We start from the raw sequence: 24,807 nt of genomic DNA on the forward strand, positions 1-24,807 counted from the left end.
AACTATTAAAGACAAACATCAACAATCAATTTTACTATTTTCATTCCATGATCCAAAAAATTAATAAGACAATACCACCATATATAGCTTACACGGTCCTAGTTCTTTATTTCGCATAACATATAAAATCCGATGAAATGCTACAACAAATTTCATAAACAAACATTTGACCCCATTTCTTGTTTTGAAGGTATCGACTTACATTTAGCAAAGACTTACAATAACTAGCATTTCGTAAATGGCTCGAAGGCCTCCTGCTAACGTCTTCTACGATGATCGTTCACAACTAAAAAGGACGGAAAAGCGAAATAAACATAAAGGTGAACAAATAAAACTCATCTTACGGGTAATGTTTTCTTAATTTTTTCTTCTAACAAATACCTTTATCTAAAAGAGAATAGCACTGCAGCTGCTGCAGTCGGCTTTCTCCCTAACTCCCTACCGATTTCTGATGAGAAATAAATCAACTGACGAAAGTAAACGGACGTATTCGACTGATCTTAAGCACTAGAACAATACTACTACTAACATCGAAGGCGGTTACACGTTAGAATAGGGGATGGAGCCGTGAATCCGCGTCTGTATTGATAGTCAGCTTGTCGGCAGGTGCCAAGGCATGATTGTTTGTGAATAATATGTTGCCCAGATGTGCCACATCCACTGTGGACGATTTAAGGCGTAGTACCGAGCGTATAGCGCGAAGGAGAAAGGTGTTAACATTGACGACGTCATGCACGCATTTCCGTAAGGCATACTGGAGTGTATAGAGTTTTCAAAGGTAAAGACTGTAATTATGTGGCGCACTCGCGTTGCGCGTGACAATGAAGAATACCGATGCTATTGCGTGCTGTGCTACTGTAGAGTGCGAGCGAGTGATCCGGCTGAATGCATTCATGTATGGCTATTTGAACTATTTGAACGTGGTTCTGTGATCAGCTCGTCGGTTGATTGATTTGAACACATACTTTTTTTTACTCCGTGCACGCACAGGCCACGGTGCTGCACGCACTAGTAGATCCAGTTCACCGGAACCCACTGATGCTCGTGTGATAGCTGCTCCAGTGCTTCCGTTACCTGCCGGAATGTGTCGTCAAAGTCCTCGTTCACGATGACCATGTCCAAGTACTTGTCGTACTTCCGCTGCAGCAGTGCACTTTCCTCCACCGCCGATATAAGATCGTCGTCCTAGGGGGTCACAAAAGGATTGCTTGTGAGTAAGGGAAGCTTAACAGTGTGCCAACAGGCTCGCCATGGGCTGTTTTCATGCACAACAACACATTAAACATCCATGCAGAGCTGCGCCGCCATTACCTCGTACAGCGATGCCAACGATTCCAGGGTCTTTGCACGGCGCGAGCTGAAGCGAATGGAGCTCTGTCGATCGAACTGTGGGCAAAAATACGCGGCACATATAGGGGAAAGAAAAACAAGGCCAAACACAAAAAGTAAATAAATTATTCTCCATGCAATGTTAGTTTTGTCAACCGAAGTTTCGTTTGTTGCATGTTTCCGAGTGGTATATCGTGGGATAAACAACCCTGAGTCAATATTAATGTTGTAAACAGATCAACAAACACACACAACAAACCGGAAACAACATACGATCACGACGTCTTTATCTTACATGCAAATTCCTCGTCGATCCATTCGCGGATCTACGCTCGGAGTACAGAAGCTTCAGCTGTTCCATGCCCGGAGCCGCAATGAACACCACGAACGGCATAAATTCGGGGCTGTTGTGTAGTGTCTTCAGGGACGCCGGTGAACAGTCGAGTACGCACATTTTGCCTGCAAACAATTATCGAAAATTGACGGTAATGGTAATGTTAGCCCAATTTGCCACTCGATTCGCAACCTACCCTGCCGAATGACGTCACGGATTGAGTCGAGATGGGTCCCGTACAGGTTGCCGTTGTGCTCGCCGTACTCCAAAAAGTTATTCTGCCGAATTTCCTCCTCCATGTCTTCACGATCGGTAAACCAGTACGCTTTGCCCGATTCCTCCAGTGGACGCGGTTGGCGAGAGGTATCTGGAAATGGGACGGCAAATCACAATGTTATGCCAGGATTCTCGAACGTTAGGTGCTGATGAGGGGGCACGATTCCTTACGTGGTAACACAGAACCAAACTTATCCGGATCGCTGTTGATCAGTCGGTTCTTGAGCGTACGTCGCCCAACGCCGGCCACCCCAACCAGGACCAGAGTCTTTCGCTTAAACGGGGGCATTTTGGTAACTTCCTCGTACAGCATCAGATCCGCCTTATCAAACTCACTGTTTTGCTTGGTTTTGTACAGAATCTTTCTCTTCTTTTTTGAAATCTGTTAAAAAAAAAAAAAGAATAATAAATGTTGAGTTTTCAAAATACCGCATCTGCCTCGACGTTATGCCTTTTACATACCCTAGTTCCGCAGATGCCAATCTTGTGCACGAAATCCGCCTCCGGTGGGACGTACGCCTGCCGACGCTCCTCGAGCTCCTGCGACGGAATCAGCCCGGTCGGACCATCCTCTCCGGCGTGCTTCGCCTGCCACCAGTTCGGGTCCTTCACATTAATGATCTGCAGGATGTCGCCGCGCAGAAACGACAGCCCAATTTCCTTGCACGGCAGCAGATTGTCCTCGTTCGGATCGTAGTCGAACAGGGCGCGCATATAACACTGTGGGGCCGAACATAAAAACAAAACAACCAAACCAGTGTAGAGCTTTACTCCAAACCAAGCGGAAACATCTACGAGCTACATCTACGAGCCTAACAGTCGCCTAACGATCCTAGCGAGCACGTGGAACTGGTTCTCCTCCTAACCCTGAGCCATGGGGCTATAAACTACGTGGTACGTACATACATTGCAACATCGATGAAGTGCACTTTTAGCGTGTGGTGTTGTTGTGGGGGCGACACGGTGTCACACTATACGTTTAGCTCGCGTACTTCGCAGCAGTGTGGAGTGGGTCAGCAAGAAAAACAACGGAAACCAACACAGAACCAAAACTACAAGAAAAAAAAGCCAACCACGCCAACGGAACAGGAATGTTGATAAACTCGGAACGAAGGAAAACTTCAAACAAGATATGAAGGGTGAATTGTAAACGGAAGCGGGAAACGCCCTTAGAATGCGTTCTTCGTTTCGTAACAGATAGGTTTTAAGTTGAGTTAATATGTACAAACAAAACTAAGGAGAAGGAAAAGAAAAACAACTCACAAAACTAAAACCACACTTCAACGACAAACGCAAGGTTAAGGGTGAAAACAAGGGTGGCACACTTAAATCACACACACACAAACATACAACCCCTCGGATGGAGGGCGGGAACTAAACCAAACCGAACTAAGCTACACAACGAAAGTGTACTAAACGATACAACATAACTTAAACGAAATAGAAAGCCAATGAAGGCGGGAACACTCCACTTACCGTCAGTTTCTTGCCCGTGTCTAAGTTTCGTCCATTCTTTACCTGTCCACCGGCCATGGTGATGCGGGCGGATTTCATCTCCTCCTCGATGCTCGGCCCAATCTTCAGCGTAACCGACTCCTTCGCCAGCGAGATCTCGGCCTGCAGCTCCTCGGGCGTGGTCACGGGCACACCGTTCACCTCTAGGATGACGTCGCCCGGATGCAGCAGTCCCTGGCGGTCGATCATGCCCCCGGCAATGATTCGGGCCACCACCAGCTGGTTGTGCTCGTCCACCTCCACCGTCAGGCCGAGCGGTTCGTCCGGGTTCCGCCGGATGCCGACCATCTTGATCGTTTCGCCTGGCATCGCGCCTGCCCCACCGTCGTCCACTGCGTCAAGGTCCGTGCCGTTGGTGTCCTTCGGGGCGCCGTTCAGCGATGGGCTGGCCGCCGACGTGTGACTGTCGAGACTAGGGGAGCTGGTTGATCGGTGCGGCGTCGGTGGATGCTGGCTCAGCTTCGCTAGCTGCGACACACCGATCTCGTCGTGCGCCTCGACCAGGGCCCGGACGTGGGGATAGCGGAAGATCCGGGCGAGCTCGCGGGCGTGCGGGTTCCGCGAGAGGCTACAACGATCGATCACTTCCTTCACCAACGGTGCGTTGTCCACTCGCACTGGACGTAGGGGCGCTGGTGCTTCCTCGAGTTTGTCTTGGATCTGCACCGAAAAAGGAGGTCGAACGTTAGTAAGGATTTGTCCACGTGCAACACGAATTCAACACAACCACCCCGAACGGCAGCAATGGTAGTACTAGGGACCGCGGGCGCAATCCAATCCTGCCTAGAGTAGTTCCCCCCTACCGAAATCACCAGACAAACAACCTGCGAACCTTGTCTCACTCGCTCGGCACCGTTTTTCTCCAACCACGGATGCGAGTGTTCGTGTGTCTCTTTGCGCCAGCGCGAGTGATCAAGGTGACGCAATGTTGTGTGGCATTCATTGACTCCCTCCCCGCATGTTCCGCCTAATTCCAGCGTGAGCACAGTGAGGTAGCATAGCACAGGTCCCCTCATTACTTTAGGAGCATTCGTTCACGAGAACAATGAAAATAGCTGGTGAACTATTGGTCAAATGTTTGCAACAATATTCTCGAAAGGAAATACCCATTCCTACATAAGTTCTGCTTGTTTTGAATTTCAGTGAACGAAAAGTGCATGAAATTAAATTCAAGATTTTTTATTTAAAAATGTTAGATTTCTTGCTACATAACATTTTTTAAATAAAGGAACAACATTAAAACCAGGCGAAAACCCCACATGAAAACGAAACAAAAACTTATCAGTGAGCGATAAACAGAAGGGAAGATGCGTTATTTCAAAACCAGAGCCAACCCTGGAGTGAAACATAAGTGACATAAACTGTATTTCGTTCTAAAACCAATTCTTACGATATGCGAAACGACCTATTCACGACCGTTCAATTAAATGTAATTAAAATTAATGTAAAAACGTGTCCTATAAGAAAGATCCTATAGAAAAGCGACTTTTTCAGAGCTGTTGGTAATTAAATTTGTACATTCCTGGTGATACTCGACAATTAAACTGACAACGGACTGATTTATCCACCTATATATACTGATTGATATACCTGTTTATATTCTGCGATTTCCCACCCAATTCGACAAAATATTGGCAAACATCTTTAGACATTTAGACAATTTAGACAGCCCCGTCGGGGGGAAGATTATGAAAAGGTTTTTAAAAATTGTTTTCCGTAATATAATACACAAAGGATGTTTTATTTGTGAGAGTCTTTTTTAGGAACATATTTTTTATATTTTAAAAATATTTTTCAAATGGTGCTGTAGTTACGGCAAGCACCGTGTATGACCGCGACACGAATGTGTCGTAGCGCGCGCACGTTGATCAACCACAGACACACGTACGATCCTCCGCACGTATGGTATGCAGCAGTCGAACAACGCGATCGCTCCGAGGTCGTGTTATTCGTAAATGCAATTATTATCTCCGCGCGCTACTCCGGAGTCCGGACACGTCTCCACCGCCGCCGTTGCAACAGATTGGCCAATGAATTTACAGCGCGACGCGGTGTTAACGCTAGAAAGCGAACGTTCGCGGCAAAGATCGACGATCACATGGGGGGAAAGATCACAAACATTAAACCGGGGCTTGGTAGTGCGATGAATCATCGCAGAGCGGAGACACGTCGATTGATCCGGCAAGTTCTAACGAGCAAAAGGTTGTGATCTTCACGTTATGACGATTCCATCTGAGGGAATGGTTCTTCTAATGGGCTATAATGTTTCTCCTAGTTTACGTCGCTAGTTTACGAAACCGCCAGTAAAATGTACCGTATGAATAGCAAGTTGAAAGTTTAATTTTCACGATTGCAAAGACCGGTAGGAGTGAGATTGGACCGAAAGTGTAGCTCTACACGGCATTAAAACGATGATTATCTGCCACTACCCGCGAAAGTTTAATTAATATTCTTACCGAACTGTTGATTGTATCGCCAGTACAAAAACCCCAGCCACAGCACGGTAAGCACACCTTCCGGAGGCACATTCCACCGACCGACTAATGGTGAAGCCGAATCATGCACCTCGGTTGGGAAGCAGCACCGACTTACGGCGTATATCGTGCACGGGAACTAAAAAGTATTCGAAAACTGCAATCCAACTTCCCTCCGAACAATTCGTGCCATGTTTGAAATGGCAATTAAGCACGCGATTTACAGACATTTAATCCTCCCGGGGTTTGTTTTGCATGTCACTGTCTGGACACGGGCATTGGCACGAACTCCAACAACAGTTCAACCTCATTACTCACTCGAAACAATTTCAATTATTGTGCCTAGAAAAACCCGAGGTACAAGTACAATGCGTGTGTGCGATACGCCCTGATCTGCCGCACGAACATTCAAATTGTTAGTTGTAAATACTACTGGGATGGGCAGTGAAAATCCCTGCTAATGAGTTCATTTGCACCTCCAAATCCCTGCTCCCAGATAGGCTCTATCGATTGATTCGGAATTGCTGTTCCTGGGCCATTTTAAACTCCCTTTCCTGGGACTCGGGCTTTATTCATCCTAAGTGAGGACCAACAGTAGCAAACCACATTTAAAGCCCACTGTTACAGCTTCCATTTTAAAGCCCATCGATGCATCATTTTTAAATCCCTTGCCCTTTTAAAACCAACAAATTAACACATCATTGTCAATGTTCGTTCAACGGAAGATCATTTCCGGGCGGAAAATATTATCCTAATTGTACGACGTTCCACATCGCTGCTGGGACCTTTGAAACGGCGAACAGGAGTGGAAAAGAAACGGACGAATATTTACCCCTCACAGGACACCCATGGATCGCACAGGATGGGCTTCGGGTTTGGGTCTAACGACGGGCACAAATAAATCTCTCCACTTTCCACACATTTGTCTGCCTTTCTTGATTCATATTTTAACACCTTCTTCGTTCCTTTGTTTTTCTTCCAATGACCCTTTAAAAAAGGGAAAGAAGGAAGAAGGGCACACGCTAGCTGCAAGTCATTTTCTGTAATTTCTTTGACCTTCGTGCTTTCCACTTTGTGGTGGCCCTTCGCTGCACTGCGGAGTGCGATGATGGTGCGGTGAAAAACGATGATCCATCACGTGAGGGTAAGAAGTTGGTAATAAAATTCCATACCTTGCGCTGGGATGAACTTTCCTTTGGCTTTGGGATGCGCTTTCACTGTGAGTTAAACCGAACACACCGAGACTAGGGCCGGGTTTATTTATTTTGTTTTCTTCTTGAAGATCTCCGAGAGCCCTTGCAACTGCACGATCGAGTTCCAGGGGGTTTGCGATTGAGAAAGTCACTTCCACCGGATAGTGATTACCATCGCAAGTCTGTGTGTTGAAGTTGTAGGGCGCTTCAACAGCGATTTCCCTGCACACCGAGCGGCCGGTTTGGTTGTGCTTGCGTTATACTCGACCAACCACAGGAAACTGGACCTTTCGCTCGCCGGTATGGGCGGAATAAAGTCAGGGTATTATTGTTGTATTATTATACCACCACCAGGCCCGAGGGACGGGTTCTTGGCCCTTCGGGGTTTCTAGGTCACGTCAAAGCGGGAATACACACCCTCGGAGCCACGAAGACAACCTCACTCGCCGACGACTATCGACCAGACAAACCACACTCAGTGGGGTGTTATTTTCGATGCTACCAACGTTGGGCGTTGGTTGGATTTCACCACCCCGTGGGGGAGAGGGAGGAAGACGTTACATCGACTTCGGTTTGTCTTCGCGTTTGAACTGAAGATGGTAGATCCGAAGTGGCTTGTAGTCATGGAAGCCAAAACATGGTAAAGCTGTTTGTCGTTCGTGACTGCGTAATTCAAAACCATCGTCAGTGCGGGAAGCACGCGACCAGAACGTTTTTCCACCACCACGACGTTCCGTAAGAGTGTCCTCAAAAATACCAACCACAGGTACGACTCCAATGCATTTTCAAATCCTTTTATATAGAATTTTTATTCCTTGAAAACATAAAATATATCATACAATTCCAAGTACGATCCCATCTGTTTGGAAGGCACTCAGTGACATTGAAACCGTAAGTCATGATCAATCCCACACTATAAATCCCTTCGAACAGGAAGCAAACTGGCCACCACAGAACAGTCGGTCTTTGCGGTAACGTCACGTTTGAAAGTAATGCTCCTTCGGAACCGAGTCGCACACACCTTCTTAGGCGCACTATTAAGTAACCGACCGGTATGCTAATGGACGGCACAACCGGTGCTGCACAAACGATCCGCATTAATTGGCCGATCGCTTAACATCGCCAGGCGGACGGAAACCAGAGCACCGCACCAGAGGGTTCTGGCTGACGTCCGGACGACGTCCTAATTGAAATGCAACTGAAAATTCCATTCTCTTTCTGCAGAGCGCAAAAGGCTTTCGGTTCCCCATGTTCTACCTGTGCGCTCTCCGTGGTTCGCCCTAATTGAATGTGTCTTTCTGCAGATATATCGGTGACTTGAGTCGTGGGCAGTGCACGATCGGAAAGCCGGCGTTCTGCGCCACGACTGGACGGAACAGAATTGTTGTTTTCGCGTCCGCCACCCTGACCGTCACGTGACGTCAGAACGGTAAATGACATGCAATCTAGCGTACGGCGCCATCTAGCATGTGCTCGCTTTGGTGACCATGACAACCAGATGAAAAAAAAAAACGCGGGATTGGATTCATTTCACATTTGCATGACACGCGGGAGACAACCACTTGACAAACTTCATGACGGTATGAATGAATAAACGGGATTTTCATAACAAAAACAGAAAAAAAATTGCCGTTGGAATGTTATTCTTTTTCGAGGGGAGAAAAAATTTGAGCTCATGGTTAGAAACCTCCAGATGTTCAAAACAGATCTTAAATGGGAGATAAAAACACCTAGGGAAAATTATCGTTCTATTTCGGTTCTGTTTTCACGCCCGCGGGTCAACGTACGCCGAGCACGGGTCGCTTGTTTAGGTACGCTTCCCGCTTCCCGGGTACAAACCTCTCGTGTGTGAGATAATAGTTTCTTGGTGACGGTGAAGAGATAGATGTCTAAAGAAAAACTCGGGGAAAAAAGAAGCTATGCTAGAGAAAGTCACCGTAACAAGGGCCGGGTCTTTAAAACTTCGACAATGCGCGCCTACGATAGGGGTGAACGACCGTTACGGTGGAAGGTCACAAAAGAGGAATGGGAAAAAAAGGTCGAACACCAAAATACCAAAACGAAAGAGCTATGTGCACGTTGGGGAATCTTTCGATCAAACGACACCAAACAACGAACCTACGAAACACAAATGGTGCTAGAAAAATTACGAAAAATAATGTGTTAATAAATGAAACGGAAACAAATTATAATAATTTTCTTGACAAGAAATCAATAATTTATTGATCACTGTGGAATGCGTTAAAAAAAGAGTAAAACTCGACCGGGGCGAACGAAAAGCGTGCTGGGGGTTCGTCGCTTGCACGCGTTTTCTTTTTTTCCTTTCCACACCGGCCACAGCTTTACCACAGTAAAACGGTAAACTTAAGCACTACGCAATACGATTATGAAACTAAACGTTACTATTTAAAAAAAAACTTCGATTTCGAGATTCCGGAAACGGAACGAAGGCACCTTGGCAACGATGGTGTGACCGCTTTCGTGTGCGTCGATAATTTGCTTCGATTCGATTTGTGCTCGTACACTAAAGGGGAGAGAGTTTTTTCTCCTCCCCCTCCTCTCCTTCCCTTCCCTAACGACTGGCGTTTGATCTTCATCGTTTGTTTGTACGATTTTGGTAGCAGAAGAGAAAAAAAGCTTATAAACGATAAGACCAGCAGGTCCCTTGGCTTGTGGTTGTGGACGGATTGAGTGTCGTGTGAACGGCAGGAAGGCTGGCTTGCATGGGGATGGCGTCTAGACGAACTTCGTGTCGCCAACCGGCATCGTGGACACGGTACTGTGCGGGGTCGTTGGCCGCGAACCGGCCAACGAGTGTGCCACGGACGCATTGAGCGACTGCATCGTACCCATTCGCAGGTGCGCCAGGTCCTCCAGCTTGGTCAGGTCGGCCAGCTCGAGGTAGAGCGAGTACACCAGCAGCCAGCCGTAGATGGACGCGACGATGACGACGCTCCAGATCAGCGTGATGAGGATGTTGTACGCGAAGATCAGATCGTTCACGATCGAGAAGAACAGGAACGCCAGGAAGCGGAACAGCGTGAAGATGGCGAACGACCAGAGCCACGGTACGATCTTCGACTCGTACTCCTTGCGCAGGGCGTGCACCAGCATGATGCTCGTCACCAGCACCACCAGGCCGCCGATCAGCGAGAACAGGGCGGCCACCATCAGCGCGTTCCGCACGTGCACATTGCCGACGTACACGAACTCGTACGAGATGATGTAGTAGCCGTAGTGGGACGAGCCGGGGGCGGCCAGCGCCAGGCAGTAGATGTCGAACACGGCCGTGCCGATCGTGAAGATGGCGACGAAGATCGCAAACAGGCCCATGATGAACGCGCCCCGCTGGATGTCCAGATACTTGTTGTTGTGCAGCAGCGGCTTCTGGTACCACGGTATCCGGACGGACTTCATCGAGCGCGAACGCTGCGAGTGCAGGTTGGACTGCGATCGGCTGGTGATGTGCGAGTAGACGGACGGCGTCGACCGGTACGTCGACGGCGTTTTCCTGCCGTAGTTCATCGTGACGTCCGTGGACCAGACCGGAGTCGGACTAGAGAAGAGGAAGCGAGTCAGTCCCGAGATTCGTTCTGCACCGAGGGGGTAAACAAAACCAACTCAACTTAACCGGGACACACCGGAGCCGAAAGGACGAACGGAAGACGACGACGACATCACAACAACGAGCGAATTTCACACCATGAACTTGACACTTGACACACCGGGGCGCATATATTCACGCCCTTGACCGAGAGTTTGACGGAGAATAACAACAAAACATTGCAAAATTCTTGAATGGTTTAAAGCAAGAAACATGTAGCACGTAGACAAAATGGCACAAATACGTTGAATCCGAACGAACGAGGCAGCTTCGAATCGATCAAACGAGAAATTTCAAACCAGACAATGGACAAGTAAGTAAAAAACAAGCAAAATGAACGAAATAACCAGACAGAATGAAACGAAAAGGATACGAATAACAAATTGTGTGCCATTTCATCAGGACAAATATAAGCCTTCGCCCGTTCTACATACTTCTCCCTCGGAAGAAACGAAGAGTCACCACCTGTTGTGTGGATGGTTCTCTTGCAGTGAATTCCATCAACTAAGCCCTTCGTTCAAACGCGGGAGGGGGTAGGATTTTTCCATGTTTGCACAAACACTCCAATTTTGTCAATGTTCAGGTGAAATTTCTCGTCATCGAATTGCTGTGTCGTCGTCGTTCCGTTTTGTTGGTTTCATTTATATTTCGGTTTCAGTTTGTGCCATTTTAAGTTGAGGTACCCACACACACACACACATACAGTCGAAGCATAACAGACACGGGCGTCGTCGGAGACGTGAAGTGCATACACGAGTTGGAAATTCGAGTTGGTTGGAGATCATCCCAAGCCCAAGTTAGAAATATTTACCTATCTGATTTTTTTTTTCATGCGTCGTGTAAACATAAAAAGGTGCTAATAAACTTGCGAGTTAACGAGAAACATGTTTTTCATTGGATAAAAATTATCACGTTTGGCTTTTCCAATAAAATTCAGTACCAAACCACCACCATCGCTTATCGAGGGGTGTAAACATTCACATGCGATACGCAAAAAACTCTCGTCTCATTCGAGATAGCAATAACTTACAGTCCGCCATTCAAACGCGCCCCATAAACGCATCGAAGGCGTACTGAATTAAGCCGGAGATAAAATTATCTTTTCAATGCACCTTTATCGGAACATTCTTCACCCACGCTATAAGTCGCCCATTCCCATGCATCTCAATCGAAGCTCGAACGGTGGATGATGAAAAAACACACACCTCCTCGTGGTAGAATTAATTTTATTCATCAGCCGGCTTCAAAGGAAAACGTAACTACTGGCTTTACCACAACGCGCACACTCGTGTCACCTTTTAGCGGATGAGGTATGTCGTAATGAATGCGAGAAAGCCATATACAACAAGTGACTGCTTCAAATTGTTTGCCTCTAAGACCCACGCGCCTCGGGGGAGGCGGTTTATCCCATTAGGGAAGTGGTCTGGCGAGGGCAGATAGCATGGAAAGGGAAAACTTGTGATTATTTTATCATTATATAATAACGCCAGCGGTAAGAAAAACACACGCCATTGAACACCATGTTGGTGAAAACGTGTAACATGTTGGACGGTTTGTAAGTACTTCGGCGGAGGGCTGTTGTTTTCACTGACTCTCTGCTTGCCGGTCTCCCTCCCTCTATTTCTATCTCTCATTCCACCCAGCTTCGGTTTTCCCGGTTGTGAAGAATTCCAACCGATGCAAGACCGAAACCAAAACCAACCATTGTGGCAGCATAAAACATCTCCCCAACACAACGATGCGCAGCGTGTTGGTGTGCGATGGAGCACAAAGAGCGCCATGGATGACCGCCGCAGTCCGGTTGGACTCCAAAACAGGTTTTCTCATCGCCGTGCGCCTCCCCACCATGCCACCATGCGTCTCCACTCGCTCACTGAGTGTGACTTCTTGTCGAGCGTTCCTTCGCGCATCTGTGAAGGTTTCAGCGTCTTACGATTGTGCTTTGTTTGCTCCATGCCTTTCCATGCCCTTCCTTTCGAACCCCATCTCGCAAACAGCTCCCCACCCCACAGTGTCCTCCCCACATTCCAGCGAGCGGCCCGCCACCCCTAGTGAGGCGCTCCATCATGTCAACGTCGTGAAGACGCTGACTAAGACAACGTAGGCCGCCGCAATCAACGTAAACAACCACCGGCAGGTTTTGTCTCTCTCTCACTCACGTTCGCTCTCCCTGTATATTTGTACCTCTGTTTTTTTTTCGATTCGATTCTCGTGAACGATGATGAGAACAAAACTCCGCGAAACTTGCCTTCCAGGGGGTTAAAACGCACCACCACACATACAGCGGGAGGCCCCGTTTAACGCGATCTTCGTCATGATCGTCGTCGTCGTCGTCGTCGTCGACGGGCCATAAAATGATGCGATCTTTCGCGACGCACGACCACTTCCAAAAACAAAACCCACCTTTCTCAAAAAGGGGGTTGTAGGGTAGGCAGGAAGATCGCACCTATGTGTGCGTAAGCCCTCTCGCACGTTCGGTGTGGTACCTCCGCTAATGATGGGTGGATACCTTTTCCAACATCGCGTAACCTCAGCACCGAAACGGTGAGTCAATACATTTTAAAAAGCTACAATTCTGTGCCCTTTTACGTTTATAGATTAACCATTGGGTCGGAAAATCCCAATGAGCGTTCACTACTCACAGCGTTTTGCGTTTTGGTTGCACGGTGTGCAACAGATTTTTTGGGGAGGAAGCCATTTTGAATTACAATCTCAACGCTTAACCTGTTTTCTTCCCCCCAAATAATCACTTCAGGCCACGGAATATACGAATACTTTCATGCTGCAGTCACTTGGTTCATTATGTTTTTTGAAATAGAATTTCCATCACTTGCTCCAAACCGATCGTGTATGCTTTAACTTCACCGTCTCGACGACGCCCGATGTACCTCCCGTGAGGGGTGGCGTTTTCCTTTAGCCTCCGACAGTTGGCCAAACACCCCACCCAGTGGGGGGGAGAGGAAAAAAGGTTGGTTCGAAGCCGGGGCCAAAGGTAAAAACGCATTTCCCTCACCCATCGTGGTTGACGCAAGGCAAAAGGGTACACACCTTAAATTTAACCTCCTTTCTCCGTCCGTCTTCGGTGGCGCTGCCGTCGTCGTCGTCGTGGTGGACGCCGTCGTTGTTGTTTGCTGGACGAAAGGTTCCTCCCCTATGTACCACCGATGGTATCGATTTTTCGTGCTCGGGTTTTCCACGCTCTTCGTTCGTCCTTTTGCCGCAATTTATGAATCACTCGCGCCGCGATGGCAACCGCAGCGGTTAAAACAACGGTCAACACACCACACTACAACACACACCGGCCCGGACGACCGATTACGGTGGCTCCCAAGGTGTGACTGCCGCTGATGACGGAGCGACGTATGCAAATCCCTCGCGGAATGGATCCACACATCCACCGGTGTGTGGACAGACGTACCGTACCCCGAGACTGTATGCGACTCAAACAATGTGGCTAATAACAATAAACACACCCTCGCTGATGGGGTGCACAAACACATACACACATACACACACAACAAACGGACAGGGTAGCAGCAGGGAAGAGGGTTGAAAAAGAAAAAGCGCAACGGGCAGCACAACCCCGCGGGACACGGTTCTCGAGCACGCAACTGGCAACGCAAACGGTTCACTGGCAACTGAAAACCCGCGGCCCGTCGCTAGCATCGAAATCCTCGGTGATGCGATCCGGCGGACGGCGATGGATGAACATCAGGCGAATCATGCTCGCAACATACTCACCACTCGCTACCCTTGGGTGCGATTCCACAGCGCGGGAACTCACTGGCTCGATCACGGCCGGCGCACCGATCGATCGGCGCGTGAACACGGCGACGCCGGAACTCACCCGTGTGTTTGAAGGGAAATTCATGACGCCGGTCATCGACTGCGCGGCGTTATGCTCGCGGCTTGCATCGGGTAGCATTGCTGCAGCAGGTTGCCGAATGTTTGCGCTCTGTCATGCGGCACGGAGGAAGGAAGGGCTCGCTCAAGAACGGCACGGAGGGAGGGAGAACTCCGTGTTTGTTCATTTTTGTTTGCTCCGGAGGAAGCTGAAGCCATAATTTGTGCCGTCTACGTTTTTCGGAGGGGCAGATGGTCGACGGATGAAATGATCAAAAGATCTTGTGCCTTACAAGTGAAGGTATTTCACAGCAGCAAAACACACACTACATTCACCAAACTTTTTTTTTATTTTTAAATTTATAAAATTTTAATCAAGATTAAACCAAAAACAGTATTGTAGTTAAGATTTAATCACAATTTACCTCAACGGTATTTCATTCAAATGTTTTTTTTTTGTTTATTTCATGCGATGTTATCAATAACTTTCTATTGAGAATACATGATATTAATTTCTATGAAGAAAGTTGACTAGTAATCATTTTTGTACGTTCAAATAAGACAATTTTTCAGTCGTTTTAAAACTGAAAAAGTGTTTTACTGTGAAACGTTTAAAAATCAAAAAGTTCAGATAATTTTAAGCATTATTTCAATGTTTTGGAATATGCAAAACACTACTTTTGCTGATCCATTGATGCCTATTATACCCTAACTATTCAGAGAATTTTCCTTTTTTTATGAAATGTTTAAACCGATCACTTACATATACGTTGGATCATAATTTTAATCATTTTAACCCCTACAAAAGCAAGGAAAATCGACGTTTGGTGACGTTTTCTAAAATAATTCTGATAGTTCAGTTGCATCATTCTCACATTTTTACATAATTTTCTGACTTTGATTCGGAAGTAAATCCACAAACTTGTTACGCATGTGATAAGACAAGCAACTATTTGGCACAATAATTCTACAATTGAAGTTTGAAAAATATATTGGAGAAAATTACAATTAGTTTGTTTATCCTATGATCCACCTCTGAATTAAAAAAAAAAAATAATTTAGTTGAATTTTGTGTTAATGTAAAGGTTTCGGAGTTGTAAAGAGTTACACAAACCCGTGCATATTTAATGCAATCACATTCAAATAACTTTTAAACATTTTGATCCGGTTCTTAACATTAACAAAATGTTAACCAGTTGCACCACAGCAACGAAAACACAACATTGTCGCCATAAAGCAGACCTGTACGTGCTCTCTTCAAATACTCAAAACGATGACGAAATGCATCGCCGTGATGCGTTCGTACGTTTGAAACCGATGAGCAGAAAGATAAATAAAGATCTTCAACCCCCAGCGGCGCACAAAGTAGAACAACGCTGGCTGGCTGACTGGCTGGGGGGGGAGATGATCGTGATAAGCTGGCAAAATCCGCTAAACAGTCGTAATTTACACGAACGCTCCGCAGATGATGACGATCGTCGTGATGATGATGGTGATCATGAGAGCAAGCGTTATATGCATTCTCGGTTGGTTTCATCGACGGTGAAACGATAACGTTCCCCGGCGAAGGGAAACGATCGTTCTCCGGCCACTCGAGCGAGTCGAGACGAATATTTCCTCCTCCTCAATTCCGCACACACCCATCATCCGTTCCGCTGCAGAGGTGGCGCAGGTCAAGAATAATGTTCCCGCCGGGACGGACGGACCACGTCTCGAGAAACGCCACGTATTTATGACGCCGGCAAACGATGACCGAAGCCGTACGCGGCGTGCCGTGCCGTGCAGCTCGCCATAAGGGCGTGGGCATGAAGATAGTGTGTGGTTGTGAGAGAAGATGTTTTTCCCCCCGAACCCACGGTTTTCGTGTCTCCGTGAGCGAGTGCGAGGGCGTAGCGCACAATATGATGGCCAGCTAGCGTAATAAGTGAATTGCCGACGGCGATCAATCGCGGCTATAAAAAAAAGATACAGATGCCGCGTGTCCCAGCAGCAGGTGGTTGCTCAGTCGGTAGTTTTTCCACCAAGTTTTCCGCCAACCCACCACACACTCGCGACTCACCCAGGAAAACGTCACTCCACTTCGGCAACGTAATAGGGAAATTTTAATCGCGCCGATGCAAACGTGGCGTTAACTTCGTCACCTCTCGCTCCGAGAGCGCGTTGATTAATTGTTTTATAAATACTCGGCGATCGGGCGCGTGTGTCTCCGATGGAAAACGGGCGACAAATAAACACGACCAATTTGTTGTTGATGACGGAGCTCTCTCCTAGACGGGTGCCTCTATAAGTACAATTTTTTAAACGGTCAAAATAAAATTGTGAAACATATGTGAGTCGGAGACAATGATTCATTTCCGGAAAGCAAATTTGATCTGCATTCGCGACAATAATTGGCTAAAAATATCCTTATGTTGCCCGTGCATAAGCATAAATTTACTTTTCAAACGTCAAGCTAAAGCCTTTAAAGGTTTCCTTACTTCACGCCGGTCACCGGTGAAAAATCTGTAGAAATAAATCTCAGCACAGATATGTGTCCAGCTGCAGCGAAACGAGTGTCAACACAATCGATTGCATAAATAGAAATCTGTGACTCCGCAGCATAGTTTGTCGTTGCGCGCACCCCAATCTCCGTGACCACTGGCCGGTTTGCGGGCCACCGTGTAACTCAATATCGACATGCAGTTTTCACAGCTGCATAAATGCTCCGGCAAACACGGATCCGTTCGGTTTTCCAGGCCATGGACGTAATGAAACACTCGCTTTGTGGTGACAAGCACATACCTTCGGCGTTGGATGAAGCGTTGAGTGAAGGGCGGGAAGGAGTTGTTGATACACTGCAGGAGTTAGTTTTTTTTTTCGACAAAGATGCTAATAAGTTTCTCCACTTAATCCCTTTCGATCCTTCGAGTTGGAGTTTCACTGGTTCATTCGCTGATCACACAGAGAGGACTGAAGTAAGCGCAAGAAATAACCTAAGCGAAACTAACTCGCATTTTCTTCAAGACCTCAAAAGACCGAAACACTTCTTCTGATGTCATTGCCAAAAATTGCAGAACGTTTCCCCGCCAACCGTCCCTCGCCTCATATAAGCAGCATCTAACAATCATCCATTCACCTTAGTGTGAGTAAGATCATTAAGCCACACATTCCTCCTAACCACACCACGTTTCTCCCTGATGGCTTCTCGCACGGTGTAGGCATTTTTCGGCAAAACCGCTGCAGCAACCGCAAAGCATAAAAGCTTATGCTGGGCCCCGAGACGCTTAACCCGAGTAAAACGGCTCAGGAACCGGTTTTAAAAAACTACCCCCAAAACACCAACACCAACACCAAACCGGCTTTACCACCGGATTGGAGCTCATCAGCGATGAAAATGAGCCGCCCGTCGCCGTGTCGTTGTGTTTGTTGATTCCAGCCGGAATGCTTTTCTTCTCCTCCAAAAAAAAAACCCAACTTGGCCCAACGCTAAGGCAAGCAAGCTGGGTGCGTGTGTTTATAAATGTACGAACTTTCTCGGCTCCGGTGTCTTCGGTGTCGAAGCCTTCGTTTGCCACATTTCGGGTTACACACCAAGGAAGACGGCTCACGATGGAATCCCCTTAGTGCGAATAAATTAATGCGGCTTTTCGTGGTCCTATTGCGGCTCGTGGGGGGAAAAACAAAACTGTACGGAATTAAAACAATCAACGGAAGGCTAAGCCTTCGCACGTTGAGCTTAAGGATTTTCCTTCAGCCGGGGCTTGGTTAGAGAAAAACGTATGCTCCGGCACTGATGAAGCTAATTTAAATTCATTAGCGTGTTTAAGATAGAACATCACGGGGTCAAATGATTTTTCAGGAAATTGTACATGTTTGGAATCACGGCGAGCATGAGAGAGAATGTTGGCGAATTTCTACCGAAAGGACGCGGGATGGCAATTTAGTAACAAATTGAACAACACTTCATGATTCCTGACGACATTGGGAAATCGTTCCGTTGTTACAAATCGGCCTAATTTGTCATGTAACGCGCTTGTTGTAAACCTTCTTTCGTTCAAGGGCAAAACCACACACACGCACACACTTTTTTCCTGCGCATTGAGTTTATCGCTTCAATTAAATTAACGCCGACGTCCGAGCACCCGTTCGCAAGTCTTAACCAATTTAAAACAATCTGATTTAATTGCAGTTCATCAATGTAACTGTGGCCCGGGCCATAACCTCCGACGAACGTATGGCCCCCTCCTCCTCTTGTCGAACAGCCGAGGGTCACTGATTCACGACCAATTAGGGTTTTCCGACGCATCAACAGGCCAACGGTCAATTTACGGTCCCTCCGGAGCGAGTAATGGTGTAACGACGCGCCTATCCCAGGGCGACCTAACCTAACACAGGCGCCCTCCTCCTCCTCCTCACTCAAGTATTGCGCACTCCAGAAGACCCTCGAGAGCGTGGAGTGTTGCGGAAAGCGGAAGAAAAGCAGCTCGCTTGTTTCGCATTTGGGAAAATATGTGTCACTCGACCAATTAACCGCGCAACACTTTAGTATGTGTGCACCGAAGAAATTGGCTCCGCCGCTCGGATCCAATTAGGTGAAACCAAACAACCCATTTCCGCACGCGCCATCAACAACGTGCCACGACTCACTTTCCCTCCTTCCACGACAGAGCCGATCTTCCGGTCCCTCGGGAGGGTAACATTGTGGTTCGAGCGAAGGTAGTGCAGGTTCCCAATATTTCACGTCGAGTACGGAGTACATCATTCCTTCCACTGCATCGTAGGGTTTCTTGTGCGCCCGGTCGAGCGTGTAATGGGTGCTAAATTATTCAATTAGTCATCCCTTGACGGGGATGAGGACCGACTTAATCGATCGCGCCGACACTGGCGTAATAAAGTGTCTCCACTTAATAATAATAATAGTGACAACAATCCCCAAAAAAAAAACGAGGTGGATAAACCTACCTTGATCAGCTGCGTGACGGCCGGGTTCGCCAGTATTCCTTGTAGAAAGACGAGGTCCGTTTCGTTCGCTTCCGGGCGGCCATTGAGATCGGAGAGATTTTCCCGCACGTGCTGAAATGCAGCTGCAATAGATTTCGAAAGGTAGGAAGAGCATTAATTCACAAGTCACATTAATCCCCCGCCTAAAGACTAACGAGATCGTTTGCGACGGGGGATGAAGTTGTTAGTTATATTTGATCTAGAGACACACACACACAATGGACCAATCATAAGTAGTACCAGCCTGAGGCAGAGTGTCAGTTTCTCAACACTAATGGGGTCGCGGGTCGAGACGGAGAGCAGATGTTGCCCTCGTGTTTGCCCGGGGGAGGGAGGGATGGTTCGAATTTTATTGGGGCATTCCCTGCATTATTTTATGACACCCTTGTTCCGTCTAGATCGGAAGTTACGGAACGCCTAAAGGTAGGCAATATAGTTTAGATCCAAACCTGTAGAACAGAGTACAGAATAGAACTGTAAACCACGAAACGATATGAAAGACGTAGCACAAACGATCAATAACCAAATTACAGCGATAAGAACTGTTCATCGCTAGCCCAGCATTGTACAGAACTAGGATACAAAGCAGTAGTTAGTATTTAGGTATCACTATAGTAGCATCGTATCGTGGGATGCCTTGAGGTTACGAAACTGTTGAAATACATGGAGAACTTGGAATAAAGAAGCATAGGCATTATTTATCAAGGCAATTAGATCCGAAACGGAATCCGACCCACGGTAGTTCTATTTGGACACCTTTTTGCCGTCTAAGTCTCCATAAGTTGGAAAGGAAGAGTACTAGTCTGTTGGCCTGCCCATCGACTTTACTGATATTTCCAGAGCGAGTAACCTCAATCCGCGGAGGTTACTTCCGAGCTCTTTCCATCCAGGCAGTGGTGGCTTCCATCCGCTGAAGTCACTCCCTGGATCCTTCCTCACGCCACGAGGAAGGTCGGTGCAAGTCTGTGTGTAAGTTCGTTCGGCCGCACACCGAACATATGGTCCTTCGAACCGGATCCATTGTGCTAGTGAAAAGTGAAAAGACAACCCGATGCCACGAGTTAGGCACACCCCATCCAAGCAAGCGGATTCCCCTACGAAGACGCCGAGTGAGTCAAGTGAGCCGACAGCGAGTACTTCAACAAGTGAACCTCAGGACAGCGAGAAGATGGAAAAGGCGCTGAAGACGGCAGTCCGCCAACGAGCGCAGATCAACGCCAAATTACTGAGAATCGAGCAGACGCTGCAGGAAACGAAAGAGCCAACCGTTTCCCAGCTGAAGGTGCTCGCCAAAACCGTCGCGACTGTGTACGCGGAATTTAGTGCCATACACACCACCATCGTAGGCCTAATTCCAGACAGCGCAATGGCAGAGCAGGACGGCGTCTACGACGAGTTCGAAGAAGTATTCTACGAGGCGTCCAATAGAATCGAGGAGTTGCTGCTAGCCGCGGAATCAAAGACAACGAACAACAAGCCTGCCGCGGCTCAAGTTGTCATCCAGCAGCAACCGCTCAAGGCACCGATCCCGACTTTCGACGGCACTTACGCTGCATGGCCCAAGTTTAAGGCCATCTTCGAGGACCTGATGGCCAATGCCGGCGACAGTGACACTATGAAGCTGTATCACCTTGAGAAGGCATTGGTCGGCGAGGCTGCAGGTGCAATCGATGTCAGCATTCTCAACGCTGGCAATTACAAGCAAGCCTGGGAGATTCTGACGGAGCGCTTCGGCAATCACCGAGCCATAGTGGACAGCCACATCCACGGATTGCTGAACCTCAAAAGGATGACGTCAGAAAATTTCCACGAGCTAAGAGCTCTGGTCCAAGAGACTTCCCGGCATGTGGAAAGTCTCAAGTTCCTAAAACAAAACCTGGAAGGAGTGTCGGAACCAATGGTGGTCCATCTGCTGGTTTCGGCTTTAGACAAATCAACCCGAAAAGCCTGGGAAGGCACGCAGCGGAAAGGTGAGCTGCCCCGTTACGAGCAGACGATGGCATTTCTAAAATCCCGATGCCAGATTTTGGAAAATTGCGCAGCAGCGTCATCATCAGCTCCTGCGGTCAAACTAAAGGGCAACCATCCGCTTTCTCCGAGACATCCAGCCCAGAAGAGCTATACAGCAGCGGTCATTCAGTGCGAAATCTGTGGTAAGGACCATCCTAATATAAATTGCCCAGAACTGCTGAAAGGGACACCACGAGAAAGGAGTAACACCGCACAAAAAGCAGGACTATGCTTCAACTGCCTGCGGAAGGGACATCAGTTACGGGAATGTCCCTCCAAGAGAAAGTGCTACAAGTGCCAGCGTCGCCATCATACGCTCCTGCACGAGGACGTAGCACCCACCGGTCAGCCAACTATTTCCATGGCAGCAGAAGTAGAACCTCAACCTCCGACCCCAAGTGTACATCCTCCATCGACAGCGGCAGAGTACGGCGGACCAGTGGTACGGGAACAACTTTCGACAGCATGTGCATCGCAAACCATCAAACCCAGTAAGAACGTCCTGCTGTTGACGGCCGTGGTCAACGTACTGGACGCCAAGAACCAGCCACATCGCTGCCGCGTCCTCCTAGACAGCGGTTCTCAGGTCAATTTCCTTGCTGAGGAAATGGCCAACCGTCTAGGACTGCCAAAGAGACCGGCAAACGTTCCGATCGTGGGAATCAACGCGTTGCGCACGCTCGCTCGCGACAAGCTGACCGTTACAATACAATCCCGGGTGAACAGTTACCAAACAAGCTTGGAATGCTTGGTAACTCCAAAAATAACTGGCACGATCCCGTCGTGCAACATCAACATCGACAACTGGGACATTCCGGAGGGAATAACCTTTGCTGATCCAACGTTCTACACGCCAGACAAGGTTGATTTACTGATCGGGGCTGAGTTATTCTTCGATATACTCAAGCCAAGCCAACTCGATCTTGCTGATAATCTACCTCGTCTGCAAGATAGCCAGTTTGGTTGGATTGTGTCCGGAGCCATAGTAGAGCAGCAGATTACCATCCCAGCCATATATTCCCACCACGCTTTGGTCGACATCGAAAAAATGATCCAGCAGTTTTGGCAAATTGAAGAGGTTCCAGACGTCCCGGAACGATCCATCGAAGAACTGGAGTGCGAGAACCATTTTCTAACTACATATCAAAGGGACGAATCTGGAAGGTTCATTGTGCGACTATCGTTTAACAAACAACAAACCCTGTTGAACAATGGTCGCACGGTAGCCCTCAAACGGTTTATGATGTTGGAGAAACGACTGCTTCGCAACCCAGAGCTACAACAACAGTATGTGGAGTTCATCCGAGAGTACGAAACTCTAGGGCACTGCCGACAAATCCGTGAATCCGACGATGTACCCAACCAGCTATCCTACTATCTGCCACACCATGCGGTTTTGCGGCCATCTAGTTCGAGCACGAAATGCCGAGTCGTGTTTGACGCCAGTGCAAAGGCATCTCCAGCCGAGTTATCGCTCAACGACGTGCTGCATGTAGGACCAGTTGTACAGAACGATCTCTACTCCATTGTTCTGAGATTTCGAATGTACAAAGTAGCCTTTTCGGGAGACATCGCCAAAATGTATCGTCAGATTCTCCACGCTAAAGAAGATCAACGTTTCCTGCGGATTTTCTGGAGACCACACCCTTCCGAGCCACTACGAGTCTTCGAGTTGTGTACAGTTACCTACGGTACAGCATCAGCACCATTTCTTGCCACCAAATGTTTGCTCCAATTGGTCGAGGAGGACGGGGATGCCTTTCCGATTGCATCCCGCATAATAAAGGAAGAGACATACATGGACGACGTTCTCTCAGGTGCGGACTCGGTTGAGGAAGCTATAGAAGCCCAATACCAACTTAAGCGGCTTCTCAACCAAGGAGGGTTTCCCATCCGCAAATGGTGCTCAAACTCGCCGGAGTTTCTTGAGCATATTCCAGTAGAAGAGCAAGAAAAAGCCATCCCAATGGCCGAACGAGGAGTGAACCAGGCGATAAAGGTGCTTGGGTTACTCTGGGACCCAAAAGCAGATCATCTATATATCGCGCACCAGCCGAAGCCAGTCGCAACAGCTGACCAAAGGGTTACGAAGCTCATCATTTATTCGGAAGTAGCCAAATTCTTCGACCCTCTGGGGTTAGTGTCTCCGGTCATCGTGTTGGCTAAGCTACTCATTCAACGTCTTTGGAAGCTGAAAACTGACTGGAACGACCCCATCGACGAAGGATCGATGAAACAGTGGCAAGAACTCCAACCATCCTTGCAACACCTGCATCGCATCCAGACTCAAAGGTGCGTCACATTTGAGGGAGCAACGTCGTACGAGCTGCACGGATTTTCCGACGCCTCAAATGTGGCCTACGGGGCTTCTATATACCTACGAAGCCTGTTTCCTGATGGTTCAGCGAAGCTATGTTTGCTCACTAGCAAATCCAAACTGGCTCCACAGCACGACGTTTCCATCCCACGCAAAGAGTTGTGCGCCGCTCTTCTCCTCACCCGGTTAGTACAAAAGATTTTGCCAGCCATGAATTTGAAGTTCCAAGAAATTGTGCTGTGGTGTGACAGCACAATTGTTTTAGCCTGGATCAGAAAACCATTGAATCAGCTGCAGCTATTCGTCCGAAACCGAATTGCGGTAATCCAGAAACACACGGAAGAGTGTCGATGGGAATATATAAGGTCTCATCACAACCCAGCTGACATCGTTTCGAGAGGCATGCTACTAGAAGCCTTCGAAACCAACAACCTTTGGTGGAGCGGACCCAATTACCTTCATGAGGCGAACTATATGGTTAATCCAGCAGATCCTGTTCCTGAGGACGAACTTCCCGAATTGAAAGGAGTGATGGCCAACCCAACCGTGACTATTGAACCATTTTCATTTTTTGAACGGTTTAGTTGTTTTCGGACGGTTCAGAGAATCATGGGATACGTTCTCCGGTTTGTGGAAAATTGTAGAAGACCGCCAACCCAACGAAATACCTGCCAGTATTTAACGATTCCCAAGTTGCGCCGTTCTACTGAAGCCATCATCCGTGTCACCCAACTCATCCATCTTGACGACGAAATCCAGCGAGCAGTGAAAAACGAACCCTCGAAGAAGTTTGCAAACCTTCGTCCAATCTACTCTGAAGGTTTGCTCCGTGTGGGAGGCCGTCTGGATCGGTCTCTTCTACCCTTCGAAAGCCGCCATCCTATCATTCTACCAAACAAGGATCCAGTTATTCGTCTTATGGTTCGACAAAT

The 24,807-nt window shown here is 47.8% G+C and overlaps 2 protein-coding genes across 5 annotated transcripts in view; both read right to left on the reverse strand.

Annotated features, from left to right (window-relative positions):
• Positions 1–1,008: 1,008 nt before the first annotated feature.
• The window catches only part of LOC131282130 (protein PALS2), a 43,958-nt gene continuing 20,159 nt past the window's right edge, over positions 1,009–24,807 (reverse strand). For 2 of the 4 annotated variants that reach the window (XM_058311527.1, XM_058311526.1), the window contains 8 exons: positions 19,510–19,631; positions 3,416–4,114; positions 2,402–2,659; positions 2,111–2,321; positions 1,860–2,030; positions 1,625–1,788; positions 1,312–1,386; positions 1,009–1,185 (listed from right to left, as the gene is read on the reverse strand). In XM_058311527.1, coding sequence (XP_058167510.1) covers positions 1,009–1,185; positions 1,312–1,386; positions 1,625–1,788; positions 1,860–2,030; positions 2,111–2,321; positions 2,402–2,659; positions 3,416–4,114; positions 19,510–19,631 — 1,877 coding nt within the window. Of the gene's footprint in view, positions 1,186–1,311; positions 1,387–1,624; positions 1,789–1,859; positions 2,031–2,110; positions 2,322–2,401; positions 2,660–3,415; positions 4,115–19,509; positions 19,632–24,807 lie in introns of those variants that run through there. The other 2 variants (XM_058311528.1, XM_058311529.1) reach the window with 2 other exon arrangements.
• On the reverse strand, positions 9,811–10,646 carry LOC131282132 (uncharacterized). The gene has a single exon (XM_058311530.1). It carries the CDS (start codon positions 10,644–10,646, stop codon positions 9,858–9,860), a length of 789 nt encoding a protein of 262 aa, XP_058167513.1. The 3' UTR covers positions 9,811–9,857.

Source organism: Anopheles ziemanni, chromosome 2 (assembly GCF_943734765.1).
Source record: "Anopheles ziemanni chromosome 2, idAnoZiCoDA_A2_x.2, whole genome shotgun sequence".
Lineage (NCBI taxonomy): Eukaryota > Metazoa > Arthropoda > Insecta > Diptera > Culicidae > Anopheles > Anopheles ziemanni.

What these genes read in the sequence shown, in the direction of transcription:
- LOC131282132 (XM_058311530.1), bottom strand. Translation starts at nt 10,646, where the DNA reads ATGAACTACGGCAGGAAAACGCCGTCGACGTACCGGTCGACGCCGTCC.